This window comes from Lytechinus pictus, chromosome 14 (genome assembly GCF_037042905.1).
Source record: "Lytechinus pictus isolate F3 Inbred chromosome 14, Lp3.0, whole genome shotgun sequence".
Taxonomy (NCBI): Eukaryota; Metazoa; Echinodermata; class Echinoidea; order Temnopleuroida; family Toxopneustidae; genus Lytechinus; species Lytechinus pictus.
Genome location: NC_087258.1, coordinates 24,531,502 through 24,550,707, shown reverse-complemented (window position 1 = coordinate 24,550,707; position 19,206 = coordinate 24,531,502). Strand labels below are relative to the sequence as shown.

The 19,206-nt window shown below is 37.3% G+C and overlaps 1 protein-coding gene across 1 annotated transcript; it reads left to right on the top strand.

Annotated features, from left to right (window-relative positions):
- Positions 1–744: 744 nt before the first annotated feature.
- On the top strand, positions 745–18,356 carry LOC129276422 (nucleolin-like). The gene is made up of 6 exons (XM_064109131.1): positions 745–1,017; positions 7,632–8,463; positions 9,369–9,525; positions 10,751–10,881; positions 13,581–13,725; positions 14,142–18,356. Exons 2-6 carry the CDS (start codon positions 7,668–7,670, stop codon positions 14,269–14,271), a joined length of 1,359 nt encoding a protein of 452 aa, XP_063965201.1. The 5' UTR covers positions 745–1,017; positions 7,632–7,667; the 3' UTR covers positions 14,272–18,356.
- The last annotated feature ends 850 nt before the right edge of the window (positions 18,357–19,206 follow it).

The following is a 19,206-nucleotide window of genomic DNA, read 5'->3' as shown; positions in this document are numbered from 1 at the left end:
ATACAGGTCTTTATATTGATTATCTCATATGAATTATATCGTGAATAGTAGTGGAGCTGAAATGGGGTATACTGGGGCCGTAATTATTGATTCCTTGCCCATATTTTGTCTTCTATACGGGAATGAATTGATATTTGATTACAGTCTTTTTGCCTGGGTCTTTTTGTTAGTTGGCAGTCAAGATATGAGCGAGGTAGTATCGGCTCTGATTTCTTACTTTGTTTTAAGTCATTGTATTTTTTTACATGATCATACTGGCCGGGGTGTGGTGGGGGGGGGGGTGGGGGGCGGGTCGGGTGGGCATGAATGAACAATATATGCCCAGACTCATATGAAAGTAATTTACAATATACAATAATATCGATGTGGTAAAAATAATTAAAATAGATAATTATAAACAAAGAAATTATTACCACAACCACAGTACGTTGCAATAATGAGCTAATTTTTTTTAGGGGACCAGTCATGGCGTATGGGGCAAAAAAAAGCTGCGCGCGACCGGCACGCGAGCTATGCAAAAAAAACGACATTTTTAATTTATCAGAATCTAATATCCCGTCTAATTTGTGATTAAGAAAATATATATCATCACATCCCTAATTTTCCATCACTAATTCTATTTTATCCTTTTTCTATGTCAGGAAACACTTGGGGTAGCAATCCCCCTATCTTGTTCGCCAGTGCCACGCACCACGTCCCACCTCTTTTCCCGCATCAAATGGGGTGCCATCAATCCCGGGCATCAATCATTGTGACTGGCCTGGTTACAGGTGTTGGTGTTAAACAGCACTAACACCATGCACCAGACGCCGCGGTCGAAATACTCGCGGTGCGGTGCTCGATTGACCTGTGTGTACATTCGCAGTATATAGTACCGTACTAGTTTCGCACGTGTTTTGAGACTGTCTTCGCAGATCGTGTTGACCCACTTATTTGATATGCTGGTATTGTGAATATAGGATAATGTTAGAAGCTTAGTGCTGCATTTTCAAGGAGCACAGGGGATACATTATTAAGGTGAGCTTTCAGGTTAAAAAAAGACATTTATAAGTCCAAGTATGATGGGGATTTGGGGGATTTTATCCCGTCATTTCTTTCGAGGTTGGTCCCACGCGCCATTCTTTATGTTAGTGACTTTAGTGTGGAAGGCGCAGGCCGTGTTTCCACGACGATCACAGCCAATATGGCACTTGCTCACTCAAGTCACTGCAGCTGCAACCATCGTGCCTGTGGGGAATCTACAGGTAGTATGGCAATAATTGGCAAGTTCCCCCAAGGCCCAAGTATGCGCAGTCCCCCTTGTCCACTCTAGGCGACACCGCAATACTTACCCGGCGTGTTAATAAAGTGGGACTCCGCTCACGCGCGTTTGGGCCTCCCTAGCTTAGAACTAAGCACTAATATCACCTTAAAAACTAAATCTACAAGGTATGTATAATCTATTTAGTAATTTGATAATGTTTAAACGGTACTCACCAGTTCTTTTTTTTGATGTATTTTCTCCAGAATTCCCACGGATTTGTCCCAAATCTTGCGACAAACCACGTCGCGGTAGACAGCTGTACATTTTTTTTTAAAATAAATAAAGCGCCCCTTACGATAGTTGTTAACAACGCGGCCAAATCGTTAGGTTTTTTGCACTGTGTCCAAGGCTTTTTTATTTTGTTTGATTTTTTATTTTTTAATAAATATTTTGTTCAATAGCGATTTTTACGTCAAATATTAAATTTATATCACAAAATATTTTTTAATTGTAGAAATATACATAATATTATGCAATAATTTATTCTATATATATTTTATAATAAAATTTATAATTGTTGCGGTCTTTAAAAAAGGATAGTCGATTGATCAGGTGATGACCACACGTATCACGTGATCTGAAAATCAGCTTCATACCGCTTTGATCGCACTCGACGGTGACCGGACTGACTGCCAAAAAAAGATCGAAAAATGACTCAAATGTAAGTTTCCCTTTATTTTATTAAATTCAAATTAGGAATAGGAATATATTTAATGGGCAATCTTTTAATAAATGATAAACAAACGAGGACAAAACTCATATTTTGGGAGTAATATCATACTTGGGTGCAGGAAACAGTACGGTTAGAAGTTCTAACCTGTTTTTAACGCATTGTCGCCTATGAGGTCCATACATGCTAATGTTTGGACCTCATTGGTACTAGGAGTGCCCTTGTCTGCGCACTCGCGTATCTGCGCGATTCTATAGTCAGATCACTCTAGGCTACACCGCTATTCCAACGCGTGTTGGAAAAGTCGACGCCAGACGGGTACGTTTTGGCCTTGAATTTCCAGCAAATTAATAACAATTACGGCCTAAATTTAGGTCTATGTTATCAATTAAATACTAATTTCATAATTATAATGTAAAACGGGTACTCACGGGTTCTTTTCTTTCCAAATTTTGTGTTTTCATCGCCTCTTCTGGCCAACTCTTGCGATGGCTGTTGTCGCCATAGGATCCTGTACGTGCAAATCCAGGGCGAGTTGTCACATGACGCTCGCGAGTCTCTCGGGATAATGGCCTTTAATCAAGGCGTTCTTTTTGCTATAATTTTATAATGACGCTTAAATATCGAAATCAATGTAGACGAGTCTGTGCAGGGGCATAACAGGGGTATATAAGAGGGGGCATAGTACATGTCGCATGTGGAAGATAAAAGTTACGTAATGTAAGTCCCGAGCACTAGCGTACCTAGGGGGGGGGCAGTCTGCCCCCCCCCCCCCCCGATGAGTCACAAACCCATGCAAATTACATATCTCTGCCCCCGCCCCCTGACGAGCTTGAAAACCTATTTTGCCCCCCCCCCCCCGACGAGCTTGAATACCTATTTTGCCCCCCCCCCCTGACGAGCTTGAAGACCTTTTTTTTTACTTGTCAAATTTTTTCTGGTACGATTGAAGACCTTTTTCATTGAAGGCCCTTTTTTTTTTTTGCTTGTCAAATTTTTTTCTGGTACGATTGAAGACCTTTTTCATTGAAGAGCCTTTTTTTTCTTTTTTTTGCTTGTCAAATTTTTTGGCGGCCGATTTTGCCCCCCTGTGGAAAATCCTAGGTACGCCATGCACTGCCCGCGCTACATGTATGTTGGTAGCCCTGGGACCTCTGGATATTAACTAATCCAATTTAATTACAGATGGCAGATTTTTTAATTATCTGAGTAGCCCCCCCCCCCCGGATTATTTGTTCTCACATTACTTTCCTTTTTAAATTTCCTTTCGTTCTTTCTTTCATTTTTCTTTCTTTCTTCCTTCCGTTGCTCTTATGTTTTTTTTCAGGTGAAATCCACTCGGGGGATGGCCAGCCATGCCCCCATCTGTTTATGCCTCTGAGATGTAGGCTATACTCATGATCTTAATCTTCATTAAGATCATGATATTAATCTTAATCTTCATTAAGGCGTAAATATTCATATCTGAATGACACGCGCCTCAAAACCCAAGATAACAACAACAACAACAACATCTTCGATTTTCCAAAGTAGGGGGGTGCAATTTCTCAAGTAAAATTTGACAACCCCCCCAAAAAAGGTTATCACAGAAAAATGGTCATTTTGTCTCGCGTAAGATTTGACAAGTAAAAAGAAAAGATGGTTACTAAAAATAAAAGACTCATTTTGTCCGTGTAATATTTGGCAAGCCTCCCCCCCCCCCAAGTTTAACATATCGGAGGCGCGATGGCTCAGTCGGTAGAGCGGGGGTTTCGGATTCCGGTGACCCGGGTTCGATTCCCAAGTGGTGCGCTAGTGCCCTTAAGGCATTTATCCTCATTACCAGGTCCCTCGGAGAGGACCTTAAGCCGTTGGTCCCCTTGTTGCTTGCTCACAGGCATTCGTGCTTTTTTAGCAGTCAGGTAAAAAATCTCGATATAACATAACATTAAAAAAAAGTGAAGGTCATTTTGTCCTGCGTGAAATTTTAAAAGTAATAAAAAGATGGTCACTAAAATTGAAGTTCATTTTGTTTGTGAAATATTTGGCAAGCCCCCCCCCCCAAAAAAAAGGTTTTAACTAAAAATGATTGAAGGCCATTTTGTTCCTCTTAAAATTTGTCAAGTATAAAAAAAAAAACACTAAAAAATGAAGGTCATTTGTCCCACGTAAAATTTGACAAGCCCCCCCTAAAAAAAAATGAAAGGTAGCTGATAATGATTGAAGATCATTTTTTCTTGCGTAACATTAAAATAAAAAAGTGTGTCACTATTTGGCGAGCCCCCTACCCCCCAAAAAAAGGTTTAATTAATAATGATCGAAGGTCATTTTGTCTCTCGTAAAATTTGACAAATAAAAAAAAAGTTGTCACTAAAAAAAGAAGGTCATCTTGTCGCGCGTTATATTTGGCAAGCCCCCACCCCCTAAAAAAGTTTGTCATTAAATATAGAAAGTCATATGTTCAAAGTAAAATAAATTTGGGAAGCAAAAAAGAAAAGGACAAAAAAGAGCAAAGAATATGAACAAAATATCCCCATTACAAATATTGCTGTGATTCTCATAAGGAGGTGGGGGGGACTTAACTTTGTACGAACAACATTTTTTTTTTACATCCAAAATATTGACTATGAATCTCAAAAGGTGGAACGGGCCAGAAATGCTCAACCACCCCCCCAACCGATCACCTGACCGATCAGCTGACCAGTACGTGAATCACATCATAGTTGATCAGTCCCCACAGCATTTGGAACGCTCACCAAGAATTCAAGAAAAAAGACTGAAAATGTAAGTTTAACCTCAATCCATTAAATTTCAAATGTCGCAGAAGTTTCCTTATGTTTAAAACTAATTAATACCTAAATTGTTACCATCCACTATGTATTAAGGCGTACATTTGCCAAAGTCCTTGGGTGCAAATAGAAACGGCAATGTCTAACCGGTTTTATCACTGATGTCGCCTATGAGGTCCATACATGTAATGTTTGGACCTCATTGGTACTAGGAGTGAGTCAGATATAGTAATTAGGCTAGTATTATTATTAATAATTAAAAGAAGATACCGGTACGCAACGAACACAGACTTAACACATGCAATACATAGACAGGTATTCATAAAAAATTTGACTCAAAATAGTGGAAAAATAATGAATTTAGGGCATTTCATGTGACAGACTCAAAATCCCTGAATCGTGTGCAAAGTGAATGAGTGCGCAGACATGGGGTACCATTTTTTTTTTCAATCTGGAAATGACTGCCCGAGGTTTTTTCAAAAAATCCTATATTTTCTTTCATTTTTCAATGAAAAATTTGGTACACTTATAATAATATAAGGAACATTATTAACTGAAAGATTTTGTGAAATAAGAAGAAATTCATGTTAAATCTTAACTCAAATTGTTAGGTGCGCAGACTTGGGGCCCACCATTATACTATTATGCCAATGCAGTACGCAGTACACACTTTAAAAAGTAATTAAGATATCACTTTTATGACAAAAAAATACTAATTCCCATACAGTTGCAATTTTTTTTAACTTTTTCAGTATTTTTTTATTCACTGGAGTGCTCAAAAACTCGAATTTTCAAAGACAAAGCATAGTTTTGTGTACTCCCTCTATTGGTGGAAACTAATATGACAAGAAAATTGTCATATTTCAATCTCTGTTTTTAATTGTTGTTGTTTTAAAGATTCAAATTTACTTAAGAGCCAAGTTATATGTCTATGAAGTATGATAAATAGCTGAAGAGTGAAGTGCCCAAATATCGGACACTTAGTTAAGCATAATTGGACCAAAACAAAAAGACAATCATTGAATCAAATAAAAATCATGTTATTATACTAATACTAACCTCACAATATGTGTGAGTGGTTTATTTTGGTAGTAGAAGTGTTGAATATTAAAGGTGAAGTCCACACCAGCAAAATGTTGATTTGAATAAATAGAGAAAAATCAAACTAGCATAACACTGAAAATTTCATAAAAATTGGATGTAAAATAAGAAAGTTATGGCATTTTAAAGTTTTGCTTATTTTTCACAAAACAGTGATATGCACAACTCAGTGACATGCAAATGAGTCAGTCGATGATGTCCATCACTCACTATTTCTTTTGTTTTTTATTGTTTGAATTATACGATATTTCGTTTTTTACAGATATGACCATAGGGACCGACTTGACTGAATCATATAGTATTAAGCAATGCTAATATCATGTGTTCAGGGAGGAATCGATCATTGTTTTACTTGACAATGAGGAGAAAATTAGAATAATACATATTTCATATAATAAAATACAAAGGAAGTAGTGAGTGGATGATGTCATCAGTCTCCTCATTTGCATACCAACCAGGATGTGCATATAACTGTTTAGTGAAATCAAGCGAAACTCTAAAATGTCATAACTTTCTTATTTTACATCCGATTTTGATGAAATTTTCAGTGTTATGCTTGTTGGATTTTTCTCTTTTTAATCAAATCAATTCTTTGTTGGGGTGGACTAGTCCTTTAATGTCACAAACAAATAGAATTGAAAAAATTATGGTAAACGGAAATTATTTACTTACTACCAGTAGAGGCGCACGGCCAATATGGGAGACTCTCCAATAGGGGATACATCTCCCACATTGGAGACTTGCTTTGCAAAAGGACAAAAGAAACAACACCAACAAAAACATGATTTTTTCCACCCAAAATTTTGTCTCACTGAGGTCAGAAGCCCATTTGTTTTGTGTGTGATTGACAACAAAAATCCTTATCAAAACAAAAGTAGACGGTGAATTTTTGAAGTAGACTGTGAAAAGGGGTAATTTTTCATGAGGAATCTGCTTATCACATTTTTATTTGCCGCCAAAGTAATCCTTTTGCAGCAAATGTAAACAAAGGAAATTGATCTCCAAAACTGGAGACTGTCTCTGAAATTGGATACCCAAAATTTTTACAAAAGTCTCTGATATTGGAGATAATCTCCTACATTGGAGACAGTCTCCAATATTGGCCGTGCGCCTCTACTGACTACCAGAAGCTTATTTTCGCCAAAAATCGGATGCAGTTTCCAAATATCAGATGCGTAGAGTTGTGCGCCGCGATCAATTTCGGCGATTTAAATCGCGCTCTAGACCCCAAAATAATTGTTGATAGAATAATTTATTTTAGCTGCGCAAATGCCGATTTTTATTATTACTATCAATAATTTTGATATAGAAATCTGTAAATAATGATAATTTACTTACCAAACGGACCTCTTTCGGCTCCGAACATTGAACGTCTTCGCTCAGCTGTGCGCGACTTTGTTCTGAAAACGTGCGCGCGCGAGTCAACAGCACGCATTTCTAATTCAATTGGCCGACATGGCCGATGTTTGGGATCGTGCCATATTTGGAAGGGTGTCGAATTTCCCGCCATGGGGAACCCCCGCGACGGCCATTCGATTTCAGTATTCATACAACTATTTTCAACTTTGATAAGATTTCATAGACTGGAATGTTCATCATGATTTATTACAATTTCTTTGAGAATCGGGTCGCAACAGATTGTGTACAGCGTGTGCCGGGCGTTTATATAAAAATTTGAAATTCCCTTATAACTTTGAGTGTTGCTTCTGACAAGTTAAAGATTCCTACATGTATGCTTGTGAAATCTGAACAAAGTAAATAAATGCAGTTTCTCTTTATTATTTTCCAGGTCTTGTACCAAAAGATATCAGAAAAAAATACGATCATGGACCTGTCACCTGAACAGAAGAAAATAAAGAAGACTAAGAAGCTCAGCAAAACAATTGGAGCTCAAAAGCTAAGCAAAGAAGCCATCATAAATCGGATGTCGAGTGGGAAGAAACGCCCAAAGAGTGAAACAAAAATCCAGAAAGACCGCATGAAAACCCCTTCCAAGGAAGATTTGGTTGCTAAGAAGCTTCTCTTTCAAGATGGCAGTGACGACGACATAGACGGAGATGCGCGCCAGAGTCCTGTGAAGTCTAAGACTCGTACAAAGAATGGAGGTGATGTTGCCGTAGAGAAAGGCAGCTCATCCAAGAAACTGCAGAGTTCGACGTCAAAATGGAAGGTATCAGAAGGAACACCAAGCATCGCAAAACAAGAAGCTGTGAAAAATCTGGATGAGGAGGAAACAACAAAGTCTGGAAAGAAAAAGAAAAAGAAGGCAACTGATAAAAAGGTTGAAGAAGAAGAAGACCATGATGATGTAGAGATTGATTTTCCTATATTGAAGAGGAAATCCTTGGGCTTGGGAGAGTTCAAGGCCACACTGGCTAGTCAGAAATCTCCCCAAAAGGAACCGCAAGTTTCGAAGGAAGTCTCGGAAAATGGACAAAGCAAGAAGAAGAAGAAGAAAAATGCTCCGGATGAAACGATGACAAAAGACGAACCCAGCAAGAAAAGTGCTGATCAAATCACCGGAGAGGGTAAGGGAAAGAAAAGAAGGAAGAAGAGGGGAAAGAAGAGGAAACGTTCCAATAGCGAGTCAGACGAACCCCAGGCAAAGAAAGGAAAACCAGGTATTGAATTTCTTTTGATGTTATATACCTTTGAAAATGACCACACTTTATTGTTAATTAAAGGTCAAGTCTACCCCAGACGTTGATTTGAATAAATAGAGAAAAATCAAACTAGCAAAACGCTGAATATTTCATCAAATCGGATGTTAAATAAGAAAGTCATGACATTTTAAAGTTTTGCTTATTTTTCGCAAAACAGTGATATGCACAACTCAAATGAGACAGTCGATGATGTCCTTCACTCACTTTTTCTTTTGTTTTTTATTGTTTGAATGATACAATATTTTATTTTTTGTAGAATTGACAATAAGGGCCAACTTGACTGAATCATATAGCATTAAACAATGCTCATTCCACATGTTCAGGAAGGAAATAATTGTTTTTTCACTTGACAATGGGGAGAAAAATAAAATATTCATATAATAATAAAATACAAAAGAAATAGTGAGTGGATGATGTCATCAGTCTCCTCATTTGCATACCGACCAGGATGTTAGGGTGGACTTGTCCTTTTAAAGAATTGCATGTATATTAAATGAATGTGTGTTTTTGTCACAGCTCACTAAATTCACGCTTGTTACTAAGGTTACTGCATTGATGAGCCAACTTATTTACATAAACAGTAACAAGCATGATATATTGGACTTATTGGACTCAAAATTAACATAATTAATCCACATAATCTTCTTAAACTATTGTTTAGACGATGCATTGAAATTCCTTAAAGTTGTGAATCTGGGCCTATTAAAGTAACTAGTATATCAATGAGCAATCATGTACATTGTAAGTAAACCATACATGTTGAACCGCTTTTGAAGGAGATAATTCCATATACTGTAGTGTAGGTGCTATCCATTTCTTTAGAGTTTCATTTAGTTTATTGTTTATCTTCCTTTTTTCATCAGCTCGAGAAGGTTTTGCAGTGCGATGTGGGAACCTACCTGTTGGCGTTATGAAGGGTGCGCTCCGGATGTTCATCGGAGAGTCAGACATCTTCCCTTCAGAGATCATTTTCAAGAGGAAGAGGAAAGGAGTACCCGGAGAAAAGAAGCAGTCTTTAAAGTAAGAACAACTTGATAATGTGACCTTATATTACTATCAAGACTGCAGAGTTGACTGTTGGACTGTTGAAAAGACTAATCGTTTTGTTATTTATTTATTTGTAATTTTTTTATTCATTTTTATTTATTTATTATTTTTATTTATTTTAAGACACAAGTATCTCACTATTGTAATGTTCATAAAGATAACTTCCAGTTGTGGTAACGATCTCAAAATAAATTCGAACAGAATCAGATAAAATGACCATCCAAGTTTCTGTGATAAAAAAATATGTGCCAAATGACTCTGGAAAAAAAAGTTGCTGAGAAATGAGCAAAATAAGTAAGGAATTCCATAAAATGTCAAGTATTTTTCCAAACAATAGTAGTACACTGTCCAACATGCGCTTTTTGTGTTAATGATCATCAAAATTATTGGTTTTCAGCTAAGATTTCATGATTTCACAAAGATAAGTTTATTTCAATGTACCAGATCTAGGTCTATGATAGTACATGTATGTTGGCAATCAATTTGATTTTAAAGACTTGCTCATGAAATAATTGTTTGCTGCAGCTACTTTCTTTAAACTTTAAGTGCTATATTTATGTAATTTTGCCCAACATAGCAATAATCAGAAATGCTCATCACCACAGTGACTTTTCAAAAACAGCAAGAGGACGACTCTTCTACTACTCTGACTCTCCTCACAAGTAAATTTAGAAACTCCAGTTTGTGAATAATGAAGACTTCATTCAAATTCAGTGAGAATGAGGTGATTTTAACAGCTAGAAGATGAGTTTACTTGTGAAATTTGCAATTGACAGAAAACTCAGATGATAACGTGTCTGGACTCAATGAAAGCTTAAAGCTTGTGCACTAAAACTTTGCATAGCTTTGCCTGGCATATCACTTTGGGCATGGCACAAATTCATGTTTTGTGTATTAATTTGTTTCTTACACATACATTATTAGAGAGCCATGCTCTATTAACTCATTTCTATATTTCCCATTGCGACAAGCACTATGACAGGAAACGGGGGAGGGGGGGGGGGATTTGCCACTGAGCTATTTTGCTGTACATGTAATAAATAAGCATGATCACTGATCAACATTATGAATAAAATGGTTAAATTATGATTATGATCCCCATTATGATTAAAAAGGAATGTTATTTTTTTTTCTCATTGAAAAAGGGGAGGCTATGTATACAGTGACACCCACTTATGCCTTTCTTTTATCTCCTCAGATATGCAACGGTGATCTGCAATACTTTGGAGGAAGCAGAGAGGCTTTGCAGGCTCAATGGAATCAGCATGCCCTCACCACTTGGGAACAAGGAACGGAAGCTCCTCATCCACATGATGAATGAAAGTGGCGGTAAGATCTTGTCTCAGGTCTTGCTTTACTTTGTGAAACCGACCCCCGGTGTGATAATGGGTCTGTACCCACTTGGTCCACAAGCAGTTGGTCTAATACTCAGAATCTTGGATCATGTAACTTCTTCATGTCTAAACCCGCTAGGTCTTCTATTTAACCCTATCTAGGCCGGGGTATTTTGGGAGTTCATATGGCCGGGGGGGGGGGGGGGGGGGGGGGGGGCCTCCCAGGCTCCCCTTGAGATCTCTGCCGTCGACCGCACGATCGCGCCGAAAATTGGCACGCAGGTTGTCTGGGATATAATCTACAAACCTGTATAGTAATTTATTTTATACGAATTGTTATTAAGTAATTATGCTAATTTATGCGTAATTAGTTTGCGAAATCATACTTTTTCCTCTAACTCCATAAATAAAGCTCCAAATGTTCTAATTTATGGTATAGAAACTCTTTGTGGTGTTCTTAGCAAGTTCACATGACAAAAATTGTGATATCAGATCATTTTCTTATGTATTATATTGTATTTTGCCATTTTTTATGTATTTCTTTGTTTTTTTACCCTTTGTTTTTCATTGTTTTTTCAATGAAATTCGTTGGGGGCTCTTCTAAGATCATAAACAGCATATAATACATACATTTAGACCAGCAAAACTATAAATAATCATACATTTATGATTTTTGGTTGAAAACACAATTTACATTGACTTAGTACACAAAATCACGTTTTTGAGCAATTTTTGGTCTGACATGCACTTACATAACTTTGCGTAATTTCGGAACCGCGTACCTGGGTGATGCAAAATTGGTCTCGAAAGTTGCGCAAGACTTGAAAGTAAAAAGTCAGCGAGCAGCGCATTCAAAAGAATTTGCGCGGCGAAAATATCGCGCGACTTGTTGAGGGGGGGGGTCTCCGTGTTTTTTCTGTGTTTTTTCATTTACATCCACAAAACGCCACAATGCTTGCCAAGTACATTGTACAGCATGCTATGATTATGCATTCAAAGTAGAAAGGCAACAAATACCTTCATAGAGTGTTTGTTGGTGTGCTATTCTAGTCACCTGGTCTATTCAATTTCTTCATCCTGCTATGTAAGGCATGCTTACGTAATATCTTGTTTTGAAATCTGCCTATCATGATGAAAGAAATGAAAGGTCATTTGACCAAACTTGTCCATGAAGTAACTCCAGACTGGTGGTCTATTACCATTTTGTCCAACCATCACTTGGACTAATACTCGTCTGGTCTTAAAGCCATTTACAACAGTCTTATGTCTAGATGGCCTAATTTCCACTTGTCCACTTGATTCTTTACTTTTCAAGTGAAATTAAAATTTAGTCCTCATGAACGGTCAATTGCCAACTCATCCACTCACCACATGGTCTACCTTCATTTAGTCTAATGCCATTCCTTCCATCAACATTTCGTCTAACAACCATTTGTCCAATAATCATTTGGTCCAATCATCTTTTTGTTTATTACCATTTCGTGTCATAACCAGTTTGTCTAATACCCATTTTATTTTCATTCATTTTGCCCAATTAACACTTAGTCCAATTAGACCAAATGGTATGGACTAAATGGCTATTGGACCAACTGGTTATGAGACGAGTTGGTAATGGGACGAATTGGCATTAGACCAATTGAAAATAAACCCTCATAAACAGTTTGTTTAACCATAAAGACTACGTGTAAGTGGCATTAGACCAAGTGGTTATTGATTACAATGGATCAGGGTTCCCAGCCCATCAAGGAAATCAGGGAAAATTATTTTACTTTTTTCCAGTCAGGTAAAAATCAGGGAATTTGATTTTAAAAATGCCTCGGGAAAAATGCCTCAAATAGGGAAAAATCAGGGAATTTTGATCGGCCTAAAAGTCGAAAGCACGGTAGTCAGTCAGACTCTGTTATATTTTGTTGCATATCAAAACAACATTCATGGAATGACTGGTTATGGTGGTACTAATTAGTTTTATTTTACCGTACTGTTTTTATGCTGAAAATATATGTAATTCACTCAAACAACTTCAAAACATGTGAAACTGGGAATGGGTTTAAATGATTATCAGGGAATTTTTAAACTTTATCAGGGAAAAATTGGGGAATTTTGTTTTCTTGAAAAGCTGGGAACCCTGTGGATATAGCCTAACTGAAGATTAGACCAAATGGTAAATGGGGTGTATGTGGCAGTCGCCCCCTAATGGTTAAGGAGACATACTGGTTGTGTACAAAGTAGGATTAGACCATGTGGGATGAGACCAAATGGAAAGTAGACAAAAGTGGGTGTAGACTTCACTCGAGTTAATTGAAACAGCGAGTTTTGTATGTGCTAGTCTTTTCATGGAGACACACTTGTTGATTAAAGTTTCAATCAGGGTCTGTGCCTGCAGACTAGGGGGGGTTATTGAAACATCTTGATCACGTTATTTCTTTCATTGCTATATCAAATCTTACATCAAATGAACATTGTTGTAATGTAAGGTAGTAAATTTCTTGTTTCTCTTATTGTTACTTGCTATTTTAAATCAATTATTATCATTAGTATTGGCATGATTATTATAATCATCATCTTTATTATTATTATTATCATGTAGTGTTATCATTATTGTTATCATCCATTGTTAATTCACCTAACCCATAACTCTATAAGAGATAGTGGATTGGGAATCAGGAATGAATTCAGATATTCTCTTTTTTTCAGATGCCTATTTCAAAAAGAAGGTGTTTGTTGCCAACCTTCATCCCAAGGTAACCGAAGAAGAATTGCTGGCTTTCTTTGAAACGAGTGATTGTAACCCGACCAATGCCATCCTTCCTAAGAAAGGAAGCAACACTAAATCCAGAGGGTAAGAAATGAAGAACCAGTCGTTAAGGATGTTGGCGGGGTCTTGATTAAAGGGAGATGATTGTCTGTTTCCATGGAGAATTCGACATTATTCTGATATAAAATCACCCAAAGTAGAACAAGGTTTATGAACAGACGTATTTTGATGCCACTGGAAAATTCTTTGTGGTTATATCACTATCTCACTTTCCCTTGCCCCAACAGTGGCCTGTGGCCAAGCAAGTATAGCTGAAGAATTTCTCACTGGTACATTGATATTGCTTCCCCCCAAAGATGTCTCTGTTACATGTATTTCCAACGCTTTTCACAAAGTCTGACTTTAGCCAACCATACGCAAATTTTACAAATCACATTTAAAGTTCGAATCTGGAAGATATCTAACAGTATACAATTCTGATATTCCCCCCCCCCCCTTAGGTATGGCTTTGTTTGGCTTACCTCTGCTGGAGATGCCGACAAAGCTCTGAAGCTGAGAAAACCTACTCTGAGAGACCAAGTGATGTCAATCTCAAGGTCACATCGACATCCTGGAATGCAGGAACCATGAATGACCGACTTTTCCAGACCTTCAGCCCTTATGGAGCCTATTCTAAGATACCAAATGATCTCCCTCCCAACATCGTATCGGCATCCTGGAAAGCAGGAGCCTTGAATGATCCCCTCTAATAGACCTTCAGCACTTACAGACCCTTCTTTGCGAGACCAACTGATCTCAGGCAGGAACTCTGGGTGACCAGTCATACCAGGCCTTTAGCCCTTTACATGGCCCCTAGTCAACGAGACCAAGTGATCTCCAACATCCTGGAAAGCAGAGGAGCCACGATTGACCAACTCTTCAAGACCTTCAGCCCATGTGGACCCTACTGTGATAGACCAAGTGAACACCATTACAAGGTCATAGTAACAACCCAGAAAGCAGGAACCTGGAATGACCAATCCTCCCAGACCTTCAGATAAAACAGCCTTTATTATCAATTAAATATCCCTAGTGTATTTAGTTTTCCAAATCACGACTGATACCAAAAATACTACAAGGGGAAGATCGGACACTTCGGCGATATTTTGAAACGCTCCCAAACACCCGAAATGCTCCTGGGGAAGGACGCCCACTAGCGTTGAGTAAGTAAACCATCGCACATCGGCACGCAGCTGTGTATAAAACATATGGGGGAAGTGAGAGAGGGGACTTTGGAGAGGGCTCAAGGGTGGTGCATGAGAATAATTCCACCTTTTATTACCCAGAAACCTCTGAAATATATTCATCTTTAATTTAAGAAAAAAAAAATTGAATGAAAACAATTTTTAAAATGTAAAAATCGTCTATTCCCTCAACCCTTCACCATTTCTCTCATATGTTTTGTAAACAACCATCTCGCGATACGCAAAGGTAAAAAAAAAGGTTGTTACTTACTCAGCGCTGTGGGGCGCTCTTCTCGAGCGTTTCATTACGCGGTCTATGTACTGTCTGATCTTCCCCTTGTAGTATCTTTGCTGATACATGGGATACTATTGTTCTAGGGCATACATATACCAATGACATTCAGAAATCATGCTGTGAGACAAGGTCATTTCACTCTTTGAGTATGTGCCAAAGCCATCTAGATCACTTGGGTGCAATCGAGCTATTTTTTGAAGTTGTGATCTCAAAACATTAATCATGAATCAAAATGTCTTCACCAAGCAGTTACTGTGGGATAGCATTTGATAGATTTAAAATCAATGCAGATTCTCCCTCTTTTCAAGCCTACCCACTGCACAATTTTCTGTGGAGTTTGACCCAAGAAGAGAAGGTCAGCTTAGAGAGTAGGCAGTACATGCGGTGACATAGAATTAGAATTAAGAACCGTGTTGTGTTCAAGTAATATTTAAGGTCTGCGATTCGGCATAACAATATGCAGTTATGCATATTTTTCCCCATTTTGTCATGTCTGCATTCCAACAGACATTAATTGATTTTCAAAATGGATATAAACTTGAATATTGCCATCTTTGCTGGACACTGTTGGGAATGCAAACCAAGTTACCAAAAGTTGTTCAGACTTGGCCTTGTCAACAAAATATTGTCCAATCAATTGCTATATATGGCGATGCCCAATCAAGATCAGGTTGCATACTATATTTCATTCTAAACAATAAACAAAAGTGAAGCGAAGTTTATTTTCCATATTTGCAATCTACTGCACGGCTTTGCGTTTAAGGGTCTGGACCCTGTAACATAACTGTTCGAGATTAATCTTTGGGACTGGTTTCTGCAATTGATTGCTTTGATTATTGTTTATAATCGATCATAAAATTCAACTCACAATCAATCGCTAAGCCTGTATGCCACGGAGCACAAGTTGCTGTTGCCTGAAGGTTATTTGCCATCCCATGGTATCTTCCATGGAATCCTTGACTTTGATTGGTTGTTGATCATTGTTGCCATGGTAGTTACCATGGGATGGCAGAGTTGCTGTCATACTGGTGTAGCCTTCGTGCCATGGGACCCTGGTCAAGTCCCACTTTCATCACTGTGATATCTCAAATCATATTAAAGGACAAGTCCACCCCAACAAAAACTTGATTTGAATAAAAAGAGAAAAATCCAACAAGCATAGCATGCAAAATTTCATCAAAATTGGATGTAGAATAAAGTTATTACATTTTAAAAGTTTGCTTTATTTCACAAAACATATATATGCACATTCTGGTTGGTATGATGATCATGACATGTTCTTGTCATGGCGCTTGCTCAAAAATAGGAAATATCTCACAAATTTCAATGTCTTCAAACAGTGCTTAGAATGCAAATGAAGAAACTGATGTCATCCACTATCTATTTCTTTTGTATTTTATTATATAGAATATAAAATATTCTAATTTTCTCCTTATTGTCATGTCAAACAAGGTTTTTTCCTCCCTGAATGACCATTGTCATTACATTTTATGATTCAGTCCAGTTGGTCCTTATTGTCAAATCTGTAAAAATTTGAAAAAAATGTACAATTTAAGCAATAAAAAACAAAAGAAATAGTGAGGGTAATCAGCGACTCTCATTTGCATATTACTGATTTGTGCATATAACTGTTCTGTGAAACATGAGCGAAACTTCAAAATGCTTATTTGACATCCGTTTTTGATGAAATTTTCAGCGCTATGCTTGCTTGATAATCACATTTTTCTGGGATGGACTTGACCTTTAAAGTGGTGTTACAACATGACTGTTCGGTGCCCAGCCTATGCCCTCAGTGGTATTCGGGTCACCTGGGGCCTTTGAACAAAACATAGCGATGAATAGCAACTATGGAAGAACACTTCTGATTGGTTCCTGGTCAGTATTTTGAACTTGATCTTAACATTGATCTTAATTGGTCAGTCCATTTAGCGATTTATCGCTAAATCTTTGTGTTACGGAGCCCTGATCAATGATAACTATTTTCTTCTTTGGTACTTGCTCAATCCATCAAGTGTTTAAAGAAGGAAGTGTTTTGATAAGTTTGGTTTTAAGTTTCTTGTGGAAGCTAATCTGTACATAAAACATTTTAAACCATGCTAATGATGATTGAATGCAATAAGATTTTTTTTTATTTCATGAGGAAGTACCTATACAGTATGCCAAGTTTCATGTTTTATGCTCATAATAGAATCATGCTTTTTCTTTTATAACCCAAACTAGGCCAGGGACAGTCCCACCCCTCTGAACACTTCGCTTGAGAAGTCAAAATTGCAAAAAAATACTTATTTAAAGAAATAACTTCATGTTGATCATTGGAACAGTGTTGCCAATTATTTCCCTTTTTACATGTAAGTAAAAAAGCTAGGAAATTTTGATTGGCTCATTTTGATATGCCTAAAGAGTGTTTAGTCAAGACATACTTGGACCATTATTTCTTGATTTAGATAAGAAATCTTATTCTATAAATTATGCATAAATAAGTATAATCAATGTGTGCCAATAGTTGACTAGATCAGATATTCAATCCGGACTATTTGCATTTACTATGGGGAAACTTTCTACAACGCATCGATTCCTTTGAAAATGCTAGTCAAATCACAATGGAGAGCTGAGAGGCATTTGTTGAAAGTTGCTGGACTGGGACAGCATCGGAATCTCTTGACTCTGGACAACGACATAATTTGCAATTGTTCGTCTGGTGCAATCTTCAGATGATCTGCTGTCCCAGTCCACCAACTTTTGACAAAAGCCTCTGGGCTCTCCAATGTTATTTTGATAAAAATCGATGCGTTTTAGAGAGTTTCTCCATAGTAAATGCGAAAACTACCTAATGACCAAAATCCGGTGGTTGGGGATGGGGCTTCCCACTTCCTGAATATATATTCCAGCCTAGTTTGGTTTATTTTATTTTTCCTTCAATTCAATTTCTAAGATTAAAATAAATTTCAGTACTTTTATTATTTTAGGAAGCTACACAGTATTTCCTCTACAAGGTGGCACCCGTTTCATAAAACTAGTTATAATAGCAAGTTTGCAATTGCAGTTATAAGCTACTGAAATCATTCAATTTGATTGGCTGATAGTAAGCTTGTTATAGAAATTGCGCATTTGTTATTACAAGTCTTATGAAACCAGACCCAAGAAAGAAAATCTCATCATTTATAGATTGATTAAATGGATTTTTGTACAATAATAAACTGAATTTAATGTTGTGCTTTTATCTCTGTGGAAGTACTATATACTGCCGTCCAGCGACAAAAGGAAGCAACTCTTTAAAAAAAAAATTAATTTACTTTTCTTAATTTGGGATATTTTCTATATATGCTCTACATGACGCTGAAGGAATGGAGTCATGTAGACCTAATTTCTGAGGTTTCAGAGTCAGGAAATTTTGTATTTCAAAAAAAAAAACCTGCTGAGACATTTTCCTCATTTACCGGTACTAAAAAAACTCATTCCACCGAGTTGCTTCGTTTTGTCAAAGGAGGGCTGTATATGACTTGCTGTTTTATATTAACTACACATGAAATGACACGAGACAAAATGACCATACCTTTAAGGGATATCAAATATTGATACTTTTATGGAAATAAATTTTAAGACCATTGTTCAAATATACATTGTGCATTAGAAAAAATATGCTTTTCTTGTCCATGGTTTTTACTCATACAAACCAAAGAGGTAATTTAAGTTAGGACAGATTCTCCTTGCAACACTTGACTGGTGAAAGTTAATTGAGCGGAAATATAATTGTGATAGTACTGATATTACCAGCTCCCCCGGTATATTTTCATTTGGTCTACTGCCAATTTGTCCAATTGCCAACTCGTCTACTATCATTGGTCTACCATCAGTTTGTCCACTATCCACATGGTCTAATTGCCATTTCGTCCACTCACTATTTCGTCTAATAACCAGTTGGTCCAATGGCCATTTAGTTCATATACCATTTGGTCTAATTGGACTAAGTGTTAATGAATGAATGAAAATAAAATGGGTATTAGACCAACTGGTTTACACAAATGGTTGTAAGACTAAATGTTGATG

Excerpts from the sequence above, each read along its gene's own strand:
- LOC129276422 (XM_064109131.1), top strand. The coding sequence starts at position 7,668 with ATGGACCTGTCACCTGAACAGAAGAAAATAAAGAAGACTAAGAAGCTC. Across the intron at positions 10,882-13,580 it reads CATGATGAATGAAAGTGGCG|ATGCCTATTTCAAAAAGAAG; the intron begins GTAAGATCTTGT and ends TCTTTTTTTCAG. Across the intron at positions 13,726-14,141 it reads AGCAACACTAAATCCAGAGG|GTATGGCTTTGTTTGGCTTA; the intron begins GTAAGAAATGAA and ends CCCCCCCCTTAG.